General features: G+C 39.1%; 1 protein-coding gene across 6 annotated transcripts in view; it reads left to right on the top strand.

The window, feature by feature from the left end:
* The window catches only part of VPS13D (vacuolar protein sorting 13 homolog D), a 329,312-nt gene that overhangs the window by 108,639 nt on the left and 195,053 nt on the right, over positions 1 to 25,620 (top strand). For 5 of the 6 annotated variants that reach the window (XM_027843937.1, XM_027843934.1, XM_027843936.1 and 2 more), the window contains 5 exons: positions 2,651 to 2,773; positions 10,285 to 10,387; positions 12,084 to 12,236; positions 19,098 to 19,233; positions 20,932 to 20,979. In XM_027843937.1, coding sequence (XP_027699738.1) covers positions 2,651 to 2,773; positions 10,285 to 10,387; positions 12,084 to 12,236; positions 19,098 to 19,233; positions 20,932 to 20,979 — 563 coding nt within the window. Of the gene's footprint in view, positions 1 to 2,650; positions 2,774 to 5,059; positions 5,140 to 10,284; positions 10,388 to 12,083; positions 12,237 to 19,097; positions 19,234 to 20,931; positions 20,980 to 25,620 lie in introns of all 6 variants that reach the window. The other variant, XM_027843939.1, reaches the window with a different exon arrangement.

Genomic DNA, 25,620 nt, shown 5'->3' with positions numbered 1-25,620 from the left:
TTGTTTGGCCTGGTTCTCTGTGTAGCAGAGCAAGCTGCCTGTGTTGTTCCCTCTCATGTATTGTTTTGTCTTAATTCTTAAAGTTACCTTTGTTTTGGGACCTCTGACTCAGAGGTGTTTGTTTGCATGGCTACTTGGCCAGCTTAGAGACTTAGATTAAGACGATGGTAAATCAGAAGCACACGTCCTCTGTGTTTCTAGCTTCATGGTCATAATGTTGGTTACCTTTATTCTCTATGTTGAAAGCAGAACTCAGGTATAAGTCTTTGGTTTATGCATAGCCAGCCTTAAACATTGGTTATGTTTAAGGGACATATGTTATTTTACAAGTTTGTGAAATCTTTAGAAGTTGTAGTGATGGGTTAAATATGGGATTAAGCAGGCCACACCCCACACCATATCGAGAATAAAGAGAATATATGTGGGTATAAAATTAGACCGGAGGTCTGTTGATCCAAATGGTTGAAAACATTGCTTTAGAGGAGTAAACTCTATAGATTTTTCTTTATTACAGAATAATTTTCCTGGAAGGATGGTTTTTCAAACCACTTGGCAATAACTGACACTGTGACAAGTCTTAATGATGTCCTCTTGACCCCTTAGCACATATTTTCCTTTCTTTGAGCTACTAAAATGTCACTGGACTACAAGATAACTTTTTAAATTAACAGACAATAAATTGTGGTGGAAAACGGTATTGCATTTTAAAACTGACTTTTTAGTCAGAAGACTGCTGCAGTCTTCAGTAAGTCTACTGATGCTTAACTTACAAATAGTTATTTACTATGAGATATCATGGTTGCCCACATAATTCATGTTGATATGTGTCCCTGCCCAAAGACTGTGTTGATACCTTGAAGAATTTTATAATTGCTAACCTTTAAAGTCAGAAGCAGCTAGCTATAAAGTGGATAGAGTGCTAGACTTGATGTCAGGAAAATCTGAATTCAGATGTTGCCTTGGCCATAGACATTTACTAGCTGTGTGATTCAGGGCAAGTCATTTAACCTATCTCTTTCAGTTTCCTCATATATAAAATGGGGATAATAATGGCACCTACCTTTCAGAGTTGTTATGGGGATACAGGGAGATAATTGTAAAGGACTTTGCAAACCTTGAAGTGCTATGTAAGTGCTTCAATTATTATTCATTTATTTTGTCTTTATATTATATGTGTGTGTGTGTGTGTGTGTGTGTGTGTGTCTGTCTGTCCCTTCCCTTTCTCCTAATACAATAGCCATCCCTCATGAAAAGCATAAAAAATATCAAGCAAAAAAAACACAGTTTGGAATAACCAGCCAGCATCAGCTGTGTCTGACAATATGTAGGTTGTTTTGTAGCCCTAGTCTCCTGCCTATGCAGAGGAGGGAGATGCCTTTTAAAAAATCTTTTCCTGTGAGCCAAGCTCATTTATTATCATTATCTGCTGTTCAATTTAATTTTTTTTTGTTCTTTCCATTTGCATCGTTGTAGTCATTGTAAACATTGTTTTCTTAGTTCTTCTTGCTTCACTTTGTATCTGTTCATATGTCTTCCCATGCTTCTCTGAATTCTTCATATTCATTGTTTCTCTTAGTTGAGCAATATTCTGTTAATCTGTGCACCACGATTTGTTTAGCCATTCCCTCATCAGTGGACCTCTACTTTGTTTCCAGGTCTTTGATGCTACCAAAATTGTTGCTTTAAATATTTTGATAGACATGGTAACTTTCTATCCTTGACCTTCTTGAGGCATATACCTAGAAATGGGAGGTCCGAGTCAGTGTATAATTCAGTTACTCTCTCAGCATAATTCCAAATTGCTTTCCAGAATAGTTGAAACAATTCATACCTCTGCCATCACGGTCTTTCTGACATTAACTACTACTGGCTTTTTCCATATTTACTTATTTGCTGGAAATGAAATGAAACCTCACAATTGTTTTGATTTTCATTTCCCTTATCAACATTAATTTACAGCAGTCTTTGATGTGCTTTGTTAATAGTCCTTTTGAAAAATGTTTATTCATATCCTCTGATTACTTACCTATTGGGGATTGACTTTTGGTCACATTTATTTGTAACTAATAAATATGAAATTATTCCCGTATAGATAAGTATTTTATTGGCATTATTGGTGATAATATCTTTATCCCTTTGATAATATTTGAGATATTCTGGAAAGTACCTGTGTTAGTAGTGAAGTCTGAATTTAGCACCCATGGTTTTTAATTCCTAGTACTGTACTTTGTTAAAAGTGCTAAACTAATCTCAAACTTATATATTTCTCTAATGGTGCTGTAATCTCTAGGCCTTTATTTCCATGGCTAAATATTTGGACTGAAAATCTGAAACACAGAAGTTGGAGGAAAGGGAAACTATGGTAGTTTTGAGGAAGGAGGAAAAATGATTGTTCTCATTTTGCCTTTTCCAGGAAAATATTGTATGTTAGTAGTTATTGGAAGTTCTTCATCCAAATCTGGCGCTGGGTTAATCCACTAGCAGTAATATTGCTCTTCTCTGAGGTAGAATAGTAAAATACTACTCATAAAAGGCTTTTTGGTCATTTAGCTGACTTCATTTTAGATTGTAGTATTTTGTTCCTAATTTTAATTTTTAACCTTCACAACCTCATTTGTTTCTATTTTTATCTTTTGGGGATTCTTTCTAGATCAGTATGTAAGTACCAAAGAATCATGGATGGCAGATTATTGTAAACAGGACAAGGAAATGGATATAGCCAAATCAGAAAGTTGGATGGGCTCTTCTGTGGATCCTCCATGCTTCGGACAAAGTAAGACAGTTATTATGTATATGAACGTCTAAGTCATACTTGACTTAGTAGGCCATTGTTTTACTGAGGAATTCAATTTTCCTTCGTGCAAGCATCTACAGGAAATAGTATGTATCCTCTGTTAATCTCTGCAACTGACAGATTTCTAGCACAAAATGCTCAGGTTTCTACTTCTCATCGAGGTGAAGGCACACAGATCTTCAACACATTCTGATACATGTGATGTTTGTTATAAATTGATACTCCTGAAATTTTGGCACAATCAACCTCTAGAAGATTGTTTCATGCTCTGAAACGTTGCTTTTCCTGTGGAGTGAATGCATGACTAGTTTCAACCTCCATTGGAAACCCTGTTCATTTTTCTGAGATATAGAGAATGATGACTTGGACATAAGTCCTAAGAAATGGGAGGGTGTGGCATATTAAGGGTGAGGTAAAGAAATAGCCTCAGTATGTCTACAAAGAATCTAAGTATTGTGAATGTATCCCTCTGAATATATAGTAATCTCATTTTATTTTTTGATAACTATATTTTCTTTCCTCATTGCCTCACTTTGAGCTTTGTTTTTCTAAGAGTTGAACAATATAATGATGAACAACAGTTTCATAACTAATTGTCATCCAAATTCAGTTCTGTCCCAGCCCTTTAAGTCTGATTTCTTTCGGGAAGTCTCTGTGATTACATTTCTTGGCTGGACTTCACATAGCTCATGAATACTTTAGAAATAATCCATCTGGTCTGCAAACATGTCATAGGCAGATGGGCTTTCTTAAGTGTCTGAAGTGTTTGAACTGGCTCATCTCTCCTCAGGGTGTGCAAGTGGCCTCTTTTCTGTCTTCTTTGTACTTCTAGAAGGGAGAGAAAAAGAAGTATCAGCTGGGATTGTTCTCAGTGTTCCCAGTTTGCTGCTTCTGAGAGTCACAAGGTCATTGTTTCAGGAGCCGGGGCCTTTTGAAACATTGTCAGCATCAATTCTGTTTCTTCCTCTAGACTTCTCAATTTATGTATTGAAGAAATGTAACAGTCTATCTAGAAGACTTCCAACAACCACTAGAATTTATAGTATAGGCAGGGGAACATTTTTCTGAAGACACTTGTTTGTTGGAAGAGTCTCTATTCCCAAGTCAGTAGTAAATACAGCCACAAGGCTGTTGGATCTTCACAGTTCTGAAGAGGCAGCAATTCATTTCCTTTTTAATAGTTAACAGAAGAGGATATATATGTGTTTAGTGTCATTGAAAAAGCATTGTGTAGAGTTACTTAGTTCTAGGTTATATTTTCTCAGATTTATAGAGCTACAGTCCATCTTTTTCTTTAGGAAAAGATTTATAAAAGCATATAAAAACGTCTGTATCTTTTTTTCCTTTGTCACTCCTTCCTACCCCCTAAGTAAATAGAAATCTTTTAGTAAGTGTACTAAAATCCTTAATTTTGAACTGATCAGAATCTACAGGACTATGATAAGTCATGTTTCTAATAAATTGGAACAAACATAAACAGCCAAGATAAGATTAGAAATTGGACCCCTTGGAATTCAGATTCTTGACCTAAAATCTGATTTGTGGACCTGCTAATTTCTCAGATGTCATTGAGTAGTGCATAGGAAGACTTTGGTATGACTTTGGGCATAATTGTTGACTTTATTTAGTAAGGTCATAGATTCTAAAGGATGAACCATTGGGCTTTGTAGAGTTGATGGATTTTGGAGCCAATGAAAATATGGATAAAGAGCTCCAATTTGGATTTTTTAAAATGCGTATTTTAAATTACTTTAAAAATTAGGATTTTCAAAGCTGTCAAAGTGAGGCAACTCGTTAGTAGAGACTGTTTGACTATAGGAAATATATTGGCTTTTTTTACTCACTTTTGGAGACACTGTCTTCCTTTGCTGGAATTTAAATGAAGTTATTTTCACTACCGTCTTTTTTAATAGATTTTTAAAGTAACTTTTCTTTGCCATCTAAGTATATGCACGCTTTCAAATTCAGAGCCTTTAAAAGGCTTCAGTTTAAGAGTATGTTAAGTAATTTTTCTTTCCCTGATTCTGATGGAGAGTATGCTAGTTAACATGATAGAACTTCCACCCCAGTGGGAAGTAGCTTAGCCTTGGAAAAAAGAAACATCGTGATCCCTTTGCCTAGTGCATTGTTAGCTACTGCCCAACTGCATGGTGCCTGCTCTGTTTGTGCAATATTCTTTATTCACACTGTGTAAGTGATAGAGGTGAATCTGCCTATTTGCTGTCTCTTTCCTTATCTGCTAACTTTGTCTTTCCTGTCTACCAGGCCTACCCCTTGTCTACCTTAGGACTAGGAGTACAGCCAGTCTGACTAACCTAGAGCACCAGATCTATGCTAGAGGTACAGTACAGCTGAGGGAGGGAATGCATGGCTGCTATCATCTACCAAATGTCTTGCACAATAATCCTCTCTGATGTGGAGCTGATTTTCTGTCCTGCTTGTGACTTTCATTTTAGCAAGAACAGGAAGAACATTTGACTTAACATTAGAAGTAAACCAAGTATTGATTCTGATGTTATATCTTTTTCATTCCCTTTTCCCTTCTGGTAAAGGACAAAAAACCAGAACTCCCTTCTGCTGGTTTTTGGCAGTTGTGACATTACACAAAAGGAAATACTATGTTAGCTGGTGGCCATGTCTCATGTTGAAAGGCTTACAAATGATGGGAAAATTCTTCCACAAACCAACATTGCAAATCCCTTTGTTTATAGAACACTTAGTAAACATTTATCCTTATGGGAATGCAAAGGAATTTCTAGAATATGAGACATTTTAAAATCCTCATGCTATTACTAAGATAAGAATTTCTTATAGTTTTGAATTAGGTACATGTGGTCCTTAAGAAATAGAGGAGAAAATGTTCTTCATTCCTGCCTATGACCCTAAGAACCCTTGAGGCAGGGAAAAGGGGAAGAGGTGTTAGTTGACCAGGTAGAGTATTGGAAGAAAGAATATAAAAATTAGGACATCAGCATCCCAGTGTGTCCTTTCTTCATTGGTTGCAGTGAGTGCACTTAGTTGCAGCGGCCTCTGGGGTGCAGTGGATTTTATAAAAGAAGTGGCTCAGAAAGAGTCCACCCAGGTGCAAAAACAAGAGGCATCAGTGAAATGGCAAAGCTGTGGGCTGTTTTCTGGGAATTTTTATCAAGATTGCAGTGTGAGGGAAGATTTTTAAAGAAAGAAATACTTTGACATTTGTACAGCATCACATTCTTTTCAGGGTATTTTTTGGTTTGTTTCATTTTATTCTTGCAAAAAACTTTAGAGGTAGGTAGTTTGGAGAGGGATTATTGTAGATGAAGAAGCACATATTCAGAGAGTTCATATAGTTAGTAGGGTGAGAGCTAGAATCCGGATCTTCTAACTTCTAATTCAGTGTTCTTTTTGCTACAAAATGTCCACAGAGTGGAAACCTTGGGCTTTGTTTATAACAGCCAAATTAATTTGAAACAAGTCCAAGGGGGAAAATATTTCTCAAGTTGTGGCCAAGTGAAGCTAAACCTAAGATGTGACGAACTTGAAGCTTTTTTTTCTCATTTTCTGAAGAGATTATGGTCCCTGGGGCAAATTTTCCAAAGCCATCAAGGGAAGCTGTTCTCTTTGGTGGCCTTCAAAATTTCTTTCTCCTGTTGCATGGCTGGAGTCCAGACTCAGTTTATTTTGGGACATAATGTGAGAGCTATTTGGTCTGCTTGGCTTCTCCCTAGTGTAGGGTTTGGACTGTTGTAGGGTGTACAATCAGTGGTTTTCTCATTGGCTAAGTGAATGTCTGAAGTTTGCTTTGGTATGTCTGACAAATATGAGAAGTTTTGTGACTAAGGCAGTATGCCTAGCCATGCTTTTTAATTTGTAAAACCAAGTACTCTTTTTAAAAATTACTTAAAAAAAACCCACAAAGATCTACCTACTCTTTTTCCCACTTCTCCTCCCCTCCCAGTAGAGAAAGCAAGAAAAACAAAACCCCTGTTACAGACATACATAGTCAAGCAAAAAACTGATTCCTTGCATTGACCATGTCCAAAAAAAAAAGTCTCAGTTTGTACTCTGAATCTGTCCCCTCTCTATCAGGAGGTGGGTAGCCTGTTTCGTCATGATTCCTCTGAAGTCATTGTGGATCAGAGTTCCTAAGTCTTTTGAAATTGATTGATTTAATATGGTTTTTACTGTATAAATTGTTCTGGTTCTGCTCCCTTCGGTTTGCATTAGTTTATAAAAGGCTTGTCTGGTTTCTCTGAAAGAATCTCCTTCACCATTTCTTATAGCACAATAGTATTCCATCACATTGATATAACTTGTTCAGCCATTCCCCAATTTATAGGCATCCTCTCAGTTTCCAATTCTTTGCTGCCACAAAAAGAGTTGCCATAAATATTTTTTGTATGTATGGGTCCTTTTCCTTCTTCTTTGCTCTTTTTGGGGAATAGACCTAGTAGTGGTATCCCTGGAGCAAAGGGTATGCACAGTTTAATAGCTTTTTGGGCATAGTTCCAAATTGCTCTCCAGAAAGGCTGAACCAGTTCTCAGCTCCACCAGCAGTGCATTAGTAGGCCTGTTGCCCCACATCCCCTCCAATATTTGTCATTTTAATTTTTTTGCCAACTTAGCCAATCTTATGGGTGTGAGGTAGAACCTCAGAGTTAAAACCAAATACTCTTGAAGGTAAAGGCTCCTAATATTTTGTTCATTATGACATAGTGATCAAAATCATTTGCCATGTGTTTTTTAAAAATATAATTTGTAAATGGAAACTTAGAGCCTGGCTTGCAGGAAGATATGAGAGCACATCTGGGTTCTTTTCCTGCTGGATCCCTTACTGTAATAAATGCTGCTTTCTTAATGAAGTCATGCAGTGGGAGGTGCCTTTCAGATTTCTACAATATATACTCTTTGCCCTTCAGGTGGCTCTTAAGTTTTTTACTCTCCCTCTGCTCTTGTCAGCAGCCTCACAATTACTTCTTAGCTTTGTGCTTTATGTCTCATTGATTAGTGATTTAAATACACACACACACACACACACACATAAAATACCTCACAAAATTTGAAAACTAAGGGAAGCTGTTAGTGTGAAAATAGGTATATGTAAAGTAGAGAATGTATCTTTGGAAATAGCCGAGATTCTCAAAAATGATCGACTGAATAAATGATGGAGAGATTGTGTAAGAGAGACAGGAGGTTAAGTGTTATCCACTGGAGGTTTTCAGTTTTTAGCATTTTACTGCACACTGGAACCTGATGAGCTCTAGTGATTGTCAAAACAGAGGCTTGCTCTAACCTGAAAGTGCTTGTCTAGAAACACTTACCATATTAACTTCTGAAAATATTTGATGATAAAAAAGGATAATAAGAAAGTTACTACTTTTCAAATGGCAGTGATCTCTTCTTCCCATTAGCCCTTTATGAAACCACCCCCGTGCCTCACTTAGAAGGCAGTAAAAACCTGTGTGGGCTGTAGATTATTCTGTAGCTTTCATCGCCTGGAAAAATGTGGTCCTACGAGGTGAATTTTATTTGGCTTTAGTTGCCCTCCTTGGTCAGAGCTTGCTGCTGCCTCCTGGTGCCATTTTATCCACTGTAGCTATAAATCCAGTTAGGGGGTGTGTGTGTGTGTGTGTTTTCATTTATTCTCTTCAGAGAGACTGGTGAGCAGGAGAGATTCAACTAAATTTGTTTTTGTTATTCTCCATATAGTTGTCATCGTCTCTGCAGAGAGGTTTGTAAAGAGGAGTTGAGGCTTCTCCACTGCTACTCATACTTATACCAGTCTGGAAAGCAGAGGAAATAATGATGATAGGGATAAGACCAAAAGCAGTTCCCATGTCCCCCCACAAAGTCTTTCGTAACTGTTCTGAAAAATTAGGAACCAGCTTCCTACTGGTTAAGTGTTCTTGGTATGGAGGACAGATTTCTTGCTAGTAAGAGGCATTACCCCCATCTTCCTTTCCCAGCCCTGTGCCCTCATTCTGTACTCTCACCACCAACCCCCAATATTCACCATACCCTAGGCCAAGGGAGCCATAGGTCATCATTGCCACTACAGATGCCTGCCCTCTTCCACTGCCTAATGGATGGGGAGATAGGAGATAGGTAAGTCTCTACCCTTACAGTAGAGCTGGGAAATATCTTCCTGACATCCCAATTTAGTACTCTGAAGATAGCTTCTTTCTCCTAGAAACATTATCATTTATTATTGTTAGGGTCTGTCATACTGTTAGTGCTATAATTCATATGGGATTTTTGTGCTTGTCCTGGGAATCAAATTAGCTTTTATAAAAAGATTTTCTGTGGGAAATATGTCTTCTGAGTTCCAACTTACAAAGGAACTTTTGTAGTCCCATTCATTTATAAATTGGTGACTGACTGTATATATTGTAATTTATAATTACCTAATCTTGTGTGTGATTATGGCCTCCCTAACTGGGTCACAGGCTCTTTGAGATCAGAAACAGTATCTTATATTACTTCTGTTTTCCCCACAGCACCCAGAACAGTGTTGTGCCTATAAAAAGTTTAGTAGTGTCCATGACATAGGGCAACTGAAAATATCCCTTTAAAATGGTCTTATGTCCTGTGAGGAGAAGGAAGCAATGGCATGGTGAAAGCAGAGCAAACCTCTGCTGTTTCTGTTCCATCTAATTTCTCTGTCTCTTCATTGGACGTATGTTGGGAATGAGTGGTCACAGAAATGAGTGGAGATCTCTCTCTATTAATGAAGCCTTCTAAGGAAATCATGGCTTTTGAACCAGGTTTTTAATGGATCAGTGTCTGATACAGGCTTTTTCCGATTCATTTTGGTTATTTACACATGTGGGGGTTTGCTTTTCTTGCTTCCAAAGCAGTCAGCACCTGAAGGTTGCTCTTCAGAAGTACGAGTTATACTTGGCTGAATAGGATGAGTAGGAGAGGGTGAGACAGGAAGCAGTGGATGCTGACTCATGCTGTGCTCCATACTGGTGTTTGAAGCGAATTCTTGCTGTGCTGGATAATGAATTCACAAGTCTAGATGATTTGGAACTGGGAGGGACCTTAGAGGTCATTTAGTCCAACACCTTTGCTTTACAGGTGAGGAAATTGAGTCATGAAAGTGATTTGCCCAAGGCCACTGGAACAACAAGCAGGACAAGGATTTGAACTTAAGTCCTTTGATTATAAATCTGACAATCTGTTTTCTATACCAAACTTCAAAGAATTCCCATTTGTCTTCCTGCCATATTGTATAGTATATATTCCTGCTGTATAGTAAATAGTAAATCATGGCTTTTGAACCATGTTTTGAATGGATCAGTGTCTGATGCAATCTTTTGCCAGTTCATTTTGGTTATGTACACATCTTTTTGGGGTTTATTTTTCTTATGTTCCTTCTGTCTTCTCTGCCTTCATTTGGTTTGTGCAGACTTTACTTTGGGTCACCAACACCATTTAGTTGTGGGGGGTTTCTTTGATGTCATAGAGTATGAGTTTTCTAATAACCTTCCTTGGTTTTCCCATCACAGAGATGAAAACCCCCAAACGCCGACAGCCATTTGTCCCCTTTGCTCTGAGGAATCACACAGGGTGCACCTTGTGGTTTGCCACGCTAACAACTACCCCTACCAGGTAAGGAGTCCTGACAAAATTTCTCCGTAAGTGATATCTGTCTTCCTTTTTAACTGTGGGTTTTTGTGATGGTCAGAAAGGCATGACTGCAAATAGGGAGGTTTGTTTATTTTGGTAAAGAGAGAGAGACAGGCATCTATGATTTGGCAGCTTGCAGGCTTATCCTACTTGAGATATCAAGGCCCTGGTGATGTCGAAGATATATTCAAGGTCCAAGAGACTTTCACAACACCTTGATCCCCTCCCCATCTTTTAAAATCTAACCAAAAAACCATCTCTTCCTTAATCAGCTGACATTTTGCACTGTTATTAATGATCATTAATTTTCCTCAATAATAATGAACATCATTATTAATTATGACATAATAATAATTAGTTAACAATCATCAACAATTTAAGCACTTTGTTTTGCACCTCTGTACTAAGTTTTCCATGTAACATTGCATATTATTACTACTTGTGTTTAGGTCTTCCTCTTTTCATTATTAAGCACTAATAATGTGTTTCCCAAGTGCTTCCTAACTGTTTGTTGATTGATAGAGCAAAATGCCAAGTCTGAAATATCCAGATGGTGTTTGGGGACCCAATATTTAGCAGAGGCCTGACACATTATATTGAAAGTGAGGATCAAACAAATCAGTCATGAATTAGGGGAAAAGGTAGGGCCCGTGTGATTTTTTTTTTTTTTTCGTTTTTTTAAAGGAACATGTGGTGGCTTGATCTAATCCCAAACCAATCTTTTTTTCATTTTCCCTCCAAGACTTCTCTGAAAACTTTCCTGACAAAAATAAAATTGATCTCTGAACTTATAATGCACTCCCTAGCCCAGATGGGATTGGGTGGGGTTGGGAAAACTAATGAGATTTCACCTAAGCCAAGAGAGAGACCTTCTGTAATAGTTTTCTGTCATTGAAAACTTGGCTCCTTGCAGCATGGAAATGCTGATCTTTTCAGGGTAGGAATTGAAGTAGATGAGTCTGTGCAGTCAACTGTTTTGGAAGTGAGTTTTCTTTTTGTTTTTCTTAGTTTAAGAGCTTAGTTAACTGAATGTGTTAATGCTCAGTTTCCTTAATAATAATGATTCTTCTAACAATAATTATTATTATTTCCATAGCGCCTTCAGGTTTACAGACCTCTTTACATGTATTTCCTTATTTGAATCTCACAGAAACTAAAAAAAGGGGCTATGTGGGTATTGTTATCCCAGTTTTGCCCATGATCATATGACCATGACGTATCAGAGGCACGATTCAAACCCAAGTCTTTCCTAAGTCCAAGACCAATGCCCTTTCCACTGTAACATACTATCTCTCATTTTCCCATTGACAATATGCCTGGTACAGCGTTTATTGAGTATATTCTGTGTACTCAGTAAAATGTTAATTCATTCTAATTATAGTTGAGATTTACACAGCACTCTTTTCTAAACTTCATTCTTTAGATGACAATGATGACAATTTAGTGAAATGGACGCTGATTTCTACTTTAAGTTGGTATTAGTAGGAAATATCTCCAAAATTCAAACTGGTTGTTATTGATCCTTAAGATGATTGCTTTTAGATTCTTTTTAGGCAGGCTGTCATAGGGCAGAGATCATAAATATTCTGTCTGTCTTGGATATGGTTGGTACTTTTTGTTGCAGTGTTCTGAGTATGTGTGCAAGAGAGAGATCTGGTTATGTGTGATTTGGTTCCAGGGCAGCCTTGTCTCACAGTGGAAGCCCAGGACTGGTTCCAGAGGGAAACAGAACTTTCCTGGATGATGCCCACAATGTCAGTGAATGGCGGGAAGTCCTTACTGGGGAAGAGATTCCTTTTGAATTTGAAGCAAGAGGAAAACTAAGGCACAGGTAAAGAATACTCTTAATTCCTTCAATGCTTAAAAAAAGGAGGGAAGTGAGGGAGGGTGAATTGCTGTGCTTTGCCTGCTTTTTTCAAATAATGGTCTTTGTGGGGCTTTTTTTTTTTGCTTGCATGAAGACTGCCATGGAGACGTATTTATTCCATCAATTTTCTTTGAGCAGATGAAAACATATATGTTTTCTCACTAATTGTTTGTAACATAGGGTTATCACAAAATTTTCAAAATATTTTCCAAATGAATTTCATTATTATTTTATCAAGTTCTATGAAGTATCCTTTAGATAAGTTTATTGGTATAGCACTAAAACTATAAATTCACATTGGTTGTAGTGTTGTTGTTATTATATTGGCACAACCCATTCAGGAACACTGACTAATGCTTTATTTATTTAAATTGTTCTTTATTTCTTGAAGGAGCACCTTTTAATTGAATCTATGCAAGTATTTTGTGCACTTTGGTAGAATGATCTTCAGATAATTAATGCATTTCATAATTAGTTACAATGAGATTTACCTTTGTATTATTGCCCCTTGGATTTTGTTATTTTATTTTATATATATATGTATATGTGTGTGTGTGTGTGTGTAAACATATATATGTACATAGACACATATATAGCCACATATATATGTCTCTATATACATATATGTACGTAGACACATATAGCCACATATATATGTCTCTATATATACATATATATAAATGCTGTTTTTGAGGATTGATTTTGTAGCCTGTGACTTTGTTATCAGCTAATAGGGATGGTTTTATCTTTTCTTTCCCTTTTTGCCTTTCAATTTTTCAAAATATTCTCAAATCAAAATTTTAAAAAATAGATGTGTGCAACATAAGATTCAGTGGGATAGAGTATTCAGAGAGTTGGCCTGAGTAGTTAGAAGAAGCCAGGGTAAAACCATACCTCTGATACAAACTGGCTGTGTGACTCTGGACAAGTCATCTAATTTCCCAATGCCCAAGTCAGTTCTCTATGATTACGGACTACAAAACGGTTGCTGTAGAGGACACTTCCTTACTGGGAGTTCCCTTTGCCAATGCAAGCATAGGTCCAGTTTTAAGGAAAAGAAACAGCACATGGAATGTGGATCCCGTATGGCTTCACCAAGGTCAGATTGTGCCAAACCAACATCATTTATTTTCTTGACAGATTTTTCTAGACTCGATTATGGGAATGTTAAAAAAATGAGTTTACTTAGATTTGAATAGAGCATTTTACAGAGTGACTCCTGCTGTTCTTATAGACAAGATGGAGGGATATCGGCTGATTTTGTGGCTTCTGGACCTAGTTGAATGGCTAGATCCAGAGAGCAGTCATCAGTGGTTTAGGGGAAGCTTAGAGAAGTTTTCTAGGAGAGTACCCCAGGGATGGGTCCTTGGCCATTTAACATTTTTGTAAGTAATTTGGATAAATGCATATATGACTTTCAGAATTTGAGATAACACAGAATTTTAGATAGCATCTTGAATGATAGGATTTATAAAAATTTTGACAGGATAGAACAGTGAGCTGAATCTATTAAGTTTAAATACACCAAGGGTGGTAAATATCACCTTTCACTTCATAAATACAAGATTGGGGAGGCATGGGTAGATAGCTATTTATCTGAAAAAGATCTGGGGGTTTTAGTGGACTGAATACTCAATGCTATTTCATTCAAAGAAGCTGCATTAAGAGAAATGTATCATTGGTCAACAAGCATTTATTAAGTGCCTACTGTGTGCCAGGCACTGTGCTAAGTGCTGAGGATACAAAGAAGGAGATAGTCCCTGCTCTCCAGGAGCTCACAGTCTAGTGGTGGAGACAATCTATAAGTATCTATGTATATACAGGACATACAGTGTAAATGGGAGGTAATCCTCGAGAGAAGGCACTTGGTGGCAGGCCTGGGTGGGGAGGGGGTGGGGAGGAGGAAGACAAACTGGGAGAGGCTGGTTGTAGAAGGCTGAATTTGAGCAGACCTTGAAGGAAATAAGGAGGCGTAGGTGAAGAGAGAGAGCTTTCCAGGCGTAGGGGACAGCCAGTGATGGAGATCTGTGTGTATGAAGAAAAGCAAGAAGGCTAGATTGGCTGGATGGTAGCATGCACAAAGGGGAGTGCTATGCAGTCAACCTAGTAAATAAATGCTTGCTAACAGAGTGGGCAGCGAGGTGGCACAGTGGATAGAGCACCAGGCCTGGAGTCAGCAAGACACAAGTTCAAATCTGACCTCAGGCACTTACTAGCTGTGTGACCCTGGACAAGTCACTTTACCCTATTTGCCTCAGTTTCCTCATCTGTAAAATGAACTGGAGAAGGAAATGACAAACCACTCCAGTATCTCTACCAAGAAAACCCCAAATGAGGTCATGAAGAGTTGGTTACAACTGGAAATGGCTGAACAACAACAAAACAGATTAATTGACTGTAATGTTCAGGATGAGGAAGGTGATAGCTCTTCCATCCTTTGCTCTGGTCAGACCACATCTAGTCCGTTACATTCATTTTAGGAAAGCATTAAGCTGGAGAGTATCCATATGAGGGTAACCAAAGGGGTGAAGGACCTTGTAAGGATTGACAAAAGAAACTAGGGAGATTTGCTAACAATAAGCATTTATTAAGTGCTACGTAGATGCCCAAGCATCGTGCTAGATACTGGGTTTACAAAGGCAAAAGTGGGGTTACAAGAACACTCCTGACCCTCTGGAGCTTACAGTGTACCCAAGGGAAATGATATGTGCATATCTAGGTGTATATACAATATGTCCAGAAGGGGCATAGTTGGTGGGGGTGGGGGTGGGGGGCATTAGCAGCTGAAGTCATCAGGAGAGGCTTCATGTAGAAAAGAACAATCGAACAATGCAATGAGAGAAACTCATGATTCTAAGAGGTGGGGGGGAATGCATTCCAAGCCAGTGCAATGGCTTGGAGATAGGAGATGAAATATTGTATATGAGGAACAGTAAGAAAGCCAGTTTGGCTGGCCTGTAATGCACATGAAGAGGAGGAGTAGTGTTTAATATGACTGGAAAGGCCAATTGGGGTCAGGTTATAAAGGGCTTTGTTGTTCGTCTTTCGTTTTTGAAGAGGACCAGTGACATCATGGGGTGATGTCTTGACGTGTATGTGAATTAGGTTTAAGTGAAGCAGAATTGTGCAAAGTCATTAGCCTCACTGTCTCTCTCAGAGTCCTCAAAATCCAGTGACAAGACAAAAGTCAGCATGACTGGCTGTGTCCTAGAATGCACCTTGGTGTCTTCAGTGCCTGACCGAGCTCTAAGTACTCCACAGTGCCTATTTCAGCCACCTTCATGGCCATTGGAACAAATTGTTCTCATCCACCCTTCTCCTCTGGGAGAAGTCTTCACACCCTTGGGGCAGACATCCCCCTAACTCACTGACATGTTTGAGGCCTGTTGGTTACCCTTAACCTGGTGTAGCCCATCTGCCAAGATGGTTTTACTGGGGTGTGGCCGCTGCACATGCTCCAGCTTCTTGCAGCCACGGGTGAGAGCTGGGCAGCAGGTGGACACCAAAGGCGAATGAGCAGCCCTGTCACCTCTGGTACCCACCTGTCATCCAGCTTTCATCTGTAGCTCCAAGAGGGGTCTGTGGGGTGTTCAGGAAGGACTAGCACCTCCGCTGTAAGGGCTTTAAATGACTGACAGAGGAGTTTGTTTTTGAGACTAGGCATAATACACTGAAATGTATTGTTTTAGAGATGGGAGTGACATGGTCTGAGCTATATGTTTGGAAAATCAAAACTATGTGGAAGCTAGATTGGAGTAAGAGCCCTGAGACGGGGGGGCTGTTAAGAGGCTGTTGCAGTAGTTCAGGTTCGAGGTGATGAAGGCCTGAGTTAGGTTGGTGTCTGTGTGAATGGAGAGAAGTGGTTGATGTGAGAAATGCTGTGAAGGTTAAAAATGCCGCCATGTGGAGTGAGTGAGTAAAGAGTTGAGTTTGGCACAAAGATTTCAATTTTTAGCTCAAAAAAAGCAGAAACTTAAAGAGGACTTGACCTAGGGGCTCCCTGTTGCCTCTAGAGAGCACTTGGCATTTAGAGTTCTTTCCCACCTGGCTTCCTTCTCACTCTCTAGGTGTTTTTCCTATTGCTCCTCTTCATGAAGTCACTCCCTGTTTCTCTTATCTTCTTCTGGACCTTCCAGTGGGGTGAATTCTTGTCTAGAGTACACTCCTTCTTCACCCTTTAGAAGGCTTAGCTTCCTTCAGAGCACAGCTCAGGACCCCCTTCTGACACTTTCTTGATGCTCCCTCCAGGGATTAGTGCTCACATCCTTTTAAAATGGCTTTATATCACTTCGTATATGCTTTGTCTTGTGTACATGTCATATACCCCCTCTGGAAGCTCCTGGAAGGTGAGAACTATTTTTTTTTTTTTTGGCTTTGTGTTCCCCAGGCTTTACGCAGTGCTTTGCCAGAATAGGCCCCTCATCATTGTTTGTTGAATTAAATTGACATGATAGCTGTTTTCAACTATTTAAAAGTTATCATATGGAAAAGGGCTTAGACAAATGAGCTAGTACAAGAGCAAGGTCCCAACGATTGGGGCCAGTCTTGGTGTCAGATGGCCTGGGTTTGAATCTCTGCCTCACACCCTAGATGGGTGACTTTGGACTAGATGTCCTTGAGCTTCCTCATGTGGAAAGTTGAAATTATAATACTTGTATTCCCTGCCTCATAGGGTTGTGAGGAGGACAGCACTTTGTAAACCTTAAGGGACTGTAGAAATGGGGGATGTTGCGCTGAGTGGAAAGGTACAGATGAGCTGTGATCTGCCTCTTCGTCAGGGATGCTTCTGTCCCCAAGTGGAATGGGCTGCTTTGGGGGCTCCTCTAGAGGACTGAATGACTATTTGTTGGGGCTTCTTGTTCAGGGCCAGGTTGTAGTCAGTGACCTCAGGGGTCTCTTTCAGATGTTTCTGACATTTTGGAATTCCTCGCCACAAGATCATGCAGATATATCTTGCTAGGAATAGACACCTTAGTCCTTCTGTGGCAGGTTAAAGCCACGCCACCCTCTGAAGGAAGAAAGCTTTCCTCTGATTACTTCTGTATGCCACGATGTGAATTCTTGTATTCGTACATTAACTCCTCAAAAGTTTCTTTGTGTTGGATTACAGCACCTGAATTTTCAATTTCTGATTCACAAAATTAGAGTGGTTATAATTACGTTTCTCAACACATTTCCTGTTGTTAGTAGGAGCCTTACAGCTCATCCTTTTCCTTCTTCAGAAAGGCAAAACCAAAAGACACCAACAACAACAAAAAACCAAATAAATGAAGTGTCTCTACTCTCTTTTCCCCTGAGTCTGTAGGCTTAGGCTAGACTTTTGTTTTCATATATTCATTAGTAAGTATGGTGGCTTGCCCTATGATGGCTTATAAAATATTTTAATTAAATCAAATTGTTGGATTTAGGAAGTAGAAAGTGTCAGGAAATTGAACCAATGGTCAAAGTATGTGCCAATTCCAAAAAGTATTGGGCATCAGTATTTTAGCAATGATACCTGGTGAGCTTCTGGACAGAACCAGCAAAGGGAGCAGACTGCAGAATGGCTTCATGTTTGGGGCATGCAGGATCTAGTAAGAAGAAAATTTTCTATCATTAGATGGCATATAAAATAAATACCCAGTGCGTGTTGATTGTGTTAAGACAGAATTTGGTTTTTGAAACTACTAATGGTTATTTGAAATTACTAATGACCAAGGTTAGGCGCTTGGACCCAGGCTTCCAGATCTATGGACGGCTGAGTGTTTTTGGTCTGCACATGCAAAAACCTTGATGTTTCTTCCATGGTGAATGCTGTGTGTTCCATTATTTCCCAAGGCTGTTTTAGTGTATGTGTATTGACATGGATTCTGGACATTCAGCTGGACATATCTGGAAGCCACTTAAATTTTAGCTGCAAAAGGACATCTTCAAGGTTTTCCCAGAAACTTTACAGAGAAAGTTGTCAGTCAGTCCAACTACAAAGCTGTTTCTGTTATATTAAAGAGGACGTGATCTCTCTCTCTCTTATTTTTTTCTCCCTCTTCAATTTCCTTGTTTTGTAACCTATTTCTATTCTTGCATTTCTCCTTGAATTCATCAATATAAGTATATTCTCTTACTCTCCCCCTTCCCATACCCCACCTCTGGCCTCAAATTCAGTTCCTTATTTAGAACTTCTGGCTTGAATTAGGCAAAATCTAAAATAGAATTAAATGTGTAATTTCCTCCCATTCCTCCTGTTCTTCCTGTTGCCTTCTGCTCTGATTTCCACCAAACACTTCAGTACTTAACTTGGAAGATCTCTCTCATGGAACTCTTCTCTAGTCACATGAGACCGAAGTCAGAATGCTTTGCAGAAGAACCAAGGGAAAGAATGTTGTTTTCATGTATTTTCAAGGGCATGATTCTATTATAGCATTTTACTTTTCTATTGAAATTTACTTAAACTCACCTCATTTTAAAGGCCATCTGCAGATCTTGTGCAGTGGAGGAAGAGGGCAGATGGTCAGAACTGGCAGAGCTTGTTTTGTGGCAGTCTTTTATTAATATGCAGCTGGATCATCTCTTTTGCCTTTGGGCAAGTCCATTGACCTCTCCAGACCTTGGTTTCCCCATCTGTAAAGTGAGAAGTTAGGACCAGATGTTCTCTAAGTTAGTAACCCTGTATTCTTTTATGCTGGCCGTTACAGAGCTAAACTTCTCGTTCCTAAAATCTGTTCCTAGAGCAGTTTCTCCCATGGGTCTCTGTGTAATGACTAAATTAAAATGGAAATATCTTCTTTTTCTTGTTTCTTCTTAAGATGGGGTTTAATTCTCCCTCCCTTTTTGCATCCCAACTGACAGGCATACGCATGACCTTCGAATCCACCAGTTGCAAGTAAGAGTGAATGGCTGGGAACAAGTGAGCCCTGTGTCCGTGGACAAAGTGGGGACCTTTTTCCGATACGCTGCCCCTGACAAAAACTCATCATCTTCCACGGTGTGTGCTTGTTGGGAATTGGTGACAGTGTGGTTCTGGCCTAGGTGGCAGTTCTCCCATTCAGCTGCATGTCCAGATAGTAAAAATACAATGTTAGGCTCTGTTCTGTTGAGATATGATTATTGTATAAATTCTATTAATTCTAAGAGCAAGGTATAGTCTAATTTCAGATCAGTTACCAGGAGTGATTCACTTTGTAAAACTTCAGTTATATAAGGAAATAAGCATTTGTTAAGCACCTACTATGTGCCGGGCACTTTGCAAATTTGATTTCATTTGTTATACATATATTCTAGCGCCTATCAATAACAGAAACACTTACTTAGGTATCATTGGGGGAGATTAAGCTCAGTTGTGATAGCCCTTTTATTGCCATAGACATAAAGTCCTTTTAAGTTCCACCAGAATGAATCTTGTGTTTAATACTGAGAAGTTGGAGGATCACCATTGCCAATTAAAGGCTGTTCTCAATGGAAAATTGAGATTGAAAATTTTGATCTAGTAGATGATCTGTCCATCTTGGAGGGAGTTTTCACACTCTAGTGGCCTAGCCAGACATTTACTAATTTGCCAAACATTTTATTTGCCTTATTTTTTTTTTCTGTCACATTTTCTAGCATCCTCCCCCCCTTCCCTGTGTTACTTCTAATTAATGTAATTACATACTAATCTAGTTACCCATTATCCCTACCTCTCCTAATTCTTATTGGAGACAGATGTAGGCATTTCCCTGGCTCCCCTTTTCCCCTAGCCATTTTAGTTTCTCATCATTCATCTTCATACCTACTCTCATCCTTTGTCTTGTGCTGATCTATACTTTATAGGATTATTTATAGTATTGAAAGGTGTAAGAGAATGCTATTAGTAGCATCAATAATAAACACGTGCAGCAAAGGAGGAATCTTGAGAGACTTAGCGGTTACAGCAACTGCAGGCTCATTTGCCCATCAGCCAGTTCTTAATTCCTCTGGGCTAATTTTTCACTTATTTTCCACTGATGAATATGTAAGTGCTAATCTGCTGTAGCTGAGGCTGCTTTGCTCAGTTTTGTGTTCATCTTGAACATTATGCCATGTCAATTTCCATCTTTTTCCCTCCAGAACCTTAAAAATTCCTGGAATTCATACCTTTGGCAATGAAAGGAATGTTCCAGTTGAGCCCTATTACCCCAAATACCTGTAACAAGTATGCCTTGCTTTTTGCATTAGTGTAAATTAAAAAGTGAGGTTTAGACAGTATTCAGTAAAACTTTTTAAGTGGATTGTCTTCATTTTTGACTAGATTTTAATTCCTAGCATCAGCTGAGAACCTAGTTTCTGATATTTTTGTTTTCTTTTCCATTCTTCTCCCCCCTTCTTTAACACTTTCTGTTAGGTAGTAGGTATTGTGTAAAAACAGGAACACTTTATTTAAATGCATGAAAGGAGCATCCATTTAATGGGATATAATAGTGAATCATGAAGGAAAGAATTATATTATTCATCTTTGTAGCCCCCAAAGTGTCTGGCAAATAAGGGATATTCAGTAAATAATAGTTGAATGGATAAGTGAGCCTTATATTGAAGATAACTGTTCCCTGATAGTTTGTTAATCCAGATTAGTAAATTTAGTAAATTTTTAAAAAATAAGGTATTAGAATTTGGTATCTTTACATCATGTGTTTTGTGCTGATTGTTTAACTTCTGGGTTTTTTTTTAGATTGGCAGCCCTAGCAGCAGAACAAATATAATACATCCTCAGGTCTATGTGAGTATAGCTTTTATTATTATGATTTCATGTTTATTATTTATATTCTGTGAATCAGACCACACTGTTATTTCTGATGAATGTGTTCTACAGTGATTCCTAGTGCAAATGGAATTGCTCTTCACCCTTTTCTTTTAATGATGATACATTAAGTTTATAAAGCTCATTCCTTCTGTGAAACCTCACTAAAACAATCTTTCACGGACACTTTATAGCTGAGACTAAGTAGGTCAGAATAAGACAAATATGGCATGATTCCAAGGACTTTTCTTCCAGGATGAGGATGTAAACAAAAGCTATGGGCAGCCAAATACAAGAATGAGGAAGATTGAAAAATAGTAATATTTTCTCCAACAACTGGTTTTTTTGAAGGATCATCACAAGATAGCCTTCACATTTCTGCTTAGAATTCTGTCCTTGAAGGTGTTGGGTTTTGAAATGTGGACTTTGGGGCATCTAAGCCTGAGGATAGAGTTAAGATTTAACTGACCGCTCTTCAGCAATGAATTTGTCAGGGCTTTACAAGTAAAGCATTGGATCAGTGGGGGCACCTTAGTTTTGGCCATCTTGAGATCTGGAAATCTTGGCTCTGTGTAGACCCTCCAGAGGGATGTCAGCCTTTTCATTGGCACTTCGTGAAAGCATGACTGATGTTTTTTGGGTTTTTTTGTTTTTTTTTTTGTTTGTTTTTTTTTGTAAAATGCACTGGTCTTCATTTCATTGTTTTATGAGGTTGGTTCAGATTCTGTTTATTTTAATAAAGAAGTTGACTGTGCAAAAAACCCAGATGTGGTATCATTTGTTCTTTTAATTAAAGAGCGTTGCCAGTGTGTTCTGGGCACACGTTTTAAGAATAGTAGTTAAAGAAACTATTTCTCTTCAGAGCGTTGTTTTTGTTCACTTGGTCAGTCATTTAGTCATGTCTCACTCTTCGTGACCTCATGGATCACAGCGTACTAGGCCCTTCTATCCTCTGCTATCTCCCAGAGGCTGTCCAAGCTCATGTTCGTTGCTTCCATGACACTCTCCATCTCATCTTTTGTCAACCCCATTTCCTTTTACATTTAATCTTTCCCAATATCAGGGTCTTTTCCAAAGAATCCATTCTTCTCATTATGTGGTGAAAGTATTTAAGTTTCAGTATTTGTCCTTCCAATCAAAAGACTGAATTAATTTCTTTAGATCTCCTCACTGTCCGAGGGACTCTCAAAAGTCTTCTCTGGCCCCACAATTTGAAAGCTTTCCTTCCAAGGAGAAACTGTCTTCTTAATTTCATGGCTGCAGTCACTGTCTGCAGTGATCTTTGAGCTCAAGAATATAAAATCTGACACTGCTTCTATTCCTCTCCCTCTGCTTCAAGTTCATATTAAGCTTCAAGTCAGCTTTTACACTCTCCTCGTTCGTCTTTATCGAGAGGCTTCTTAATTCCTCTTCACTTTCTGCCATCAGCGGGGTATCATCTGCATATCTGAGATTGTTGAATATTCCTCCTGACAACCTTAATTCTGGCTTTGGATTCATACGGCCTGGCACATCGCATGTTGTACTCTGCATACAAGTTAAAAAAAAAAAAAGTAACAACATATAGCCTTGTTGTGCTCCTTTTCTAATCTTAAACCAATCAGTTGTTCTATGCTCAGTTCTAACTGTTGCATAAAGGTTCCTCAGGAGACAAGTAAGATGATCTGGCACTCCCATCTCTGTGAGGACTTACCACATTTTGTTGTGATCCACACAGTCAAAGACTTTAGTGTAGTCAATGAAGCAGAAGTAGGTATTTTTTCTGGAATTCCCTTGCTTTCTCCATAATCCAGCAAATGTTGGCAAATTTGGTCTCTAGTTCCTCTGCCTCTTCAAAAACCAGCCCGCCCTTCTGGTAATTCTCAGTTCACATATTGCTGAAGCCTAGCTTGCAGAATCTTAAACGTAACCTTGCTGATGTGTGAATTGAGTGCAATTGTTTGGTAATTTGAACATTCCTTGGTATTGCCGTTCTTTAGGATTGGAACTTAAAGTAATCTTTTCCAATCCAATAGCCACTGTTGAGTTTTCCAAATTTGCTGGCACATTGAGTGCAGCACTTGGATAGCATTATCTTTTAGGGTTTAAATAGCTCAGCTGGGATTTTGTCACCTCCCTAACCTTATTGTTAGTGATACTTCCTAAGGCCCACTTGCCTTAGGGATTTCATTTGACTTGACTTCATTCTCCAGAATGTCTGGCTCTACATTACTAACCACACCATTGTGGTTATTGCTGATATTAAGATCTTTCTTGTAAAGTTCTTCAGAACACAGAATGAGCATTTTTGCTATTGTGTGACCTTTTTATTGACAAATCTTGTGTATCTCCATCATATACACCTTTTAAACATTTTAAAATTATGCAGCACTTCCCAGCATAGTCCCAGAAAACCATTAAACAAAATCATTCAAAAGATCAACTACGATTAATAATACTTATAACCTTATACTATTATAATTTAATATTTATTGTTATCAGTCAACAATCTTGCACTTTAGTATTTATTAGAGACAGGAAGGTTATGTGCTTTAGCTTTTAATAAGTTTTTATTAAGTTATTACAACTTTATCCATTATTTATTTAGTTTTGTTGCCATTTAAAAGTATCTTCCTTTCCATAGATGTAAGTGTGAAATAAAACACTGTGGTACAGCTGATAGCAAGACCTAGATGCAAGTCCTTGGTACCCCAGAAACTCTTTGGGATTATAAGCTACAGGAGGCAGAGTCAAGATGGTGCAGTGAGAAGAAGTAGTACAGCCTAACCACTAAATTTGCTCCACAAAGATCTGGGAAATGCACCGGGCAGAATTCTGATCAAGAAAAGTCACAGTGAGTCATTTTTCTAGCCCAGGGTGGCGTAGAGAGATAGACAGAGAGGTACGAGGCCTCTGGTAGATAGGGTTTAGCCGGGAGCGCATGTGGTGCTGGCTATTGCCGAAGGACAGAGGGCCAAGGTGGCATCAGGGCAGGAAGAACTGGAGTACACGGAGGTCCCAGAGGTCCCTGAACTGGCAGGCGGTGCACAGGTGGGTCCTCTTTAGCAGGTTTTTTGACTCATTAGCCAGTTCCCAGGGCTGAATCCCAGTAGAACCAGGGCAGAGAGAAGTGGTCCTTGATGATCATGTACCCTAACAGCATGTTGATCGAGGTATTGCTCTGACCCCAGGAGCAGAACAGGGTCTTATTTCTAGCTTCTAGCCTCTGACCCAACATGGAAGCCTGCAGTGCGGTAACCAGGGCCAGAGTCTTAGACCAAGGGAGAGCTAGCAGTTCGGTCACCTTGATCCTGCAGAGCCTCCTGGTGGGCTGATAATAGCTGAGTCTAGAAGTGAAACCTCCACCCAGGAACAAACCAATAGACCCACACTTGAGTCCGGAACTCGCAGAGCTCAGACCAGGAGGACAGTGAACAGAGCTTACCCTGGATCACACGTTGTTGGGATCACTGAAGGCTTTCAAGCCCTGGCCTGAGCTGTGAAAGCAGCAGAAGGATGTGATAGGACAGGACTCAAGCCAGACATCGCTTCCTCCTCTCCCACCCGCCACCCGCAAGTGTCCAGAGCCAACACTAGTGTAAAGTCCAAAGTCAAGAAGTAAGCTGGAAAAATGAGCAAACTAAAAAAGAATCCCCCATGAAGAGCTATTATGGTGACAGGGAAGCTCCAGACATAAACCTAGAAGAGACTTGAAAATATCTACAAGCCGAGCCTTAAAGTATCCAGATCTCTTAGGACCAGAAGGCGACATAGAAGTGGGAAGTCATTTGCTAAAGTAAACACCCAAATGAAAACTGTGAAGAATATTACAGCCAAAATCTAGAGCCCCTTTCCAGCCCCACCCCTAGCCAAGGGAAAAATACTGCAAGCAGCCAGAAAGAGAAGGGCCACAGTAAGGAACACGTAAGAGAGCTCAGAACATGATATTCGAGAAGGTAAAGGATCCAGACTTACAACCAATAAAACATACACAGCAAAACTGAGTACGAACTTACAGGAGAAAGACACCTTTAATGCCATAGAAGTCTTCCAAGTGTTCCTGATGAAATGACTAGAGCTGAGGAGAAGATTTGACATACAAACACAGGACTAGAAAAGCATAAAAAAATTAACATGAGTGAGCAATAAGGTACTAAAAGATTAAACTGCTTGCATTCTTGTGTAGGGAGTATACGTGTGTGTGTGTGTGTGTGTGTGTGTGTGTGTGTGTGTGTAGCCTTTCAGACTTCTGTTACCATCAGAGGGCCCAAGAGTCATTCTGTTATGTTTTGATTATCTCAGAAGAAGAATGGAAAAGATAGGGAAGAAGAATGGGGGAAATTATCTCACATAAATGTAGTACATCAGGAAGAGTTTATGCAATTTGTTGGAGTCAGTACAGGTATGTTGGGGGGAAAGCAGTGACACTTGAACCTTATTCTAATCCGAACTGATCAAAGGAAGGAAAAATACGCATACACACAGTTGGGTGCAGAAATACATCTTAACCAACAAGGAAACAGGAGAGAAAGAGGTTAAGAGAAATGGAAGAAATAAGAGAGAGGACAGGTTAAAGGAGGCATTAGACAGAAGTAAAACAAACCTTTGAAGACAAGCTGGGGAGAAAAGAGTGGGAAAAGT

This window comes from Vombatus ursinus, unplaced genomic scaffold, assembly GCF_900497805.2.
Source record: "Vombatus ursinus unplaced genomic scaffold, bare-nosed wombat genome assembly UNPS02014932.1, whole genome shotgun sequence".
NCBI classification, from domain to species: Eukaryota; Metazoa; Chordata; class Mammalia; order Diprotodontia; family Vombatidae; genus Vombatus; species Vombatus ursinus.
Note: the sequence above shows the minus strand (reverse complement) of the source record. Positions and strands in the feature narration are given on the sequence as shown.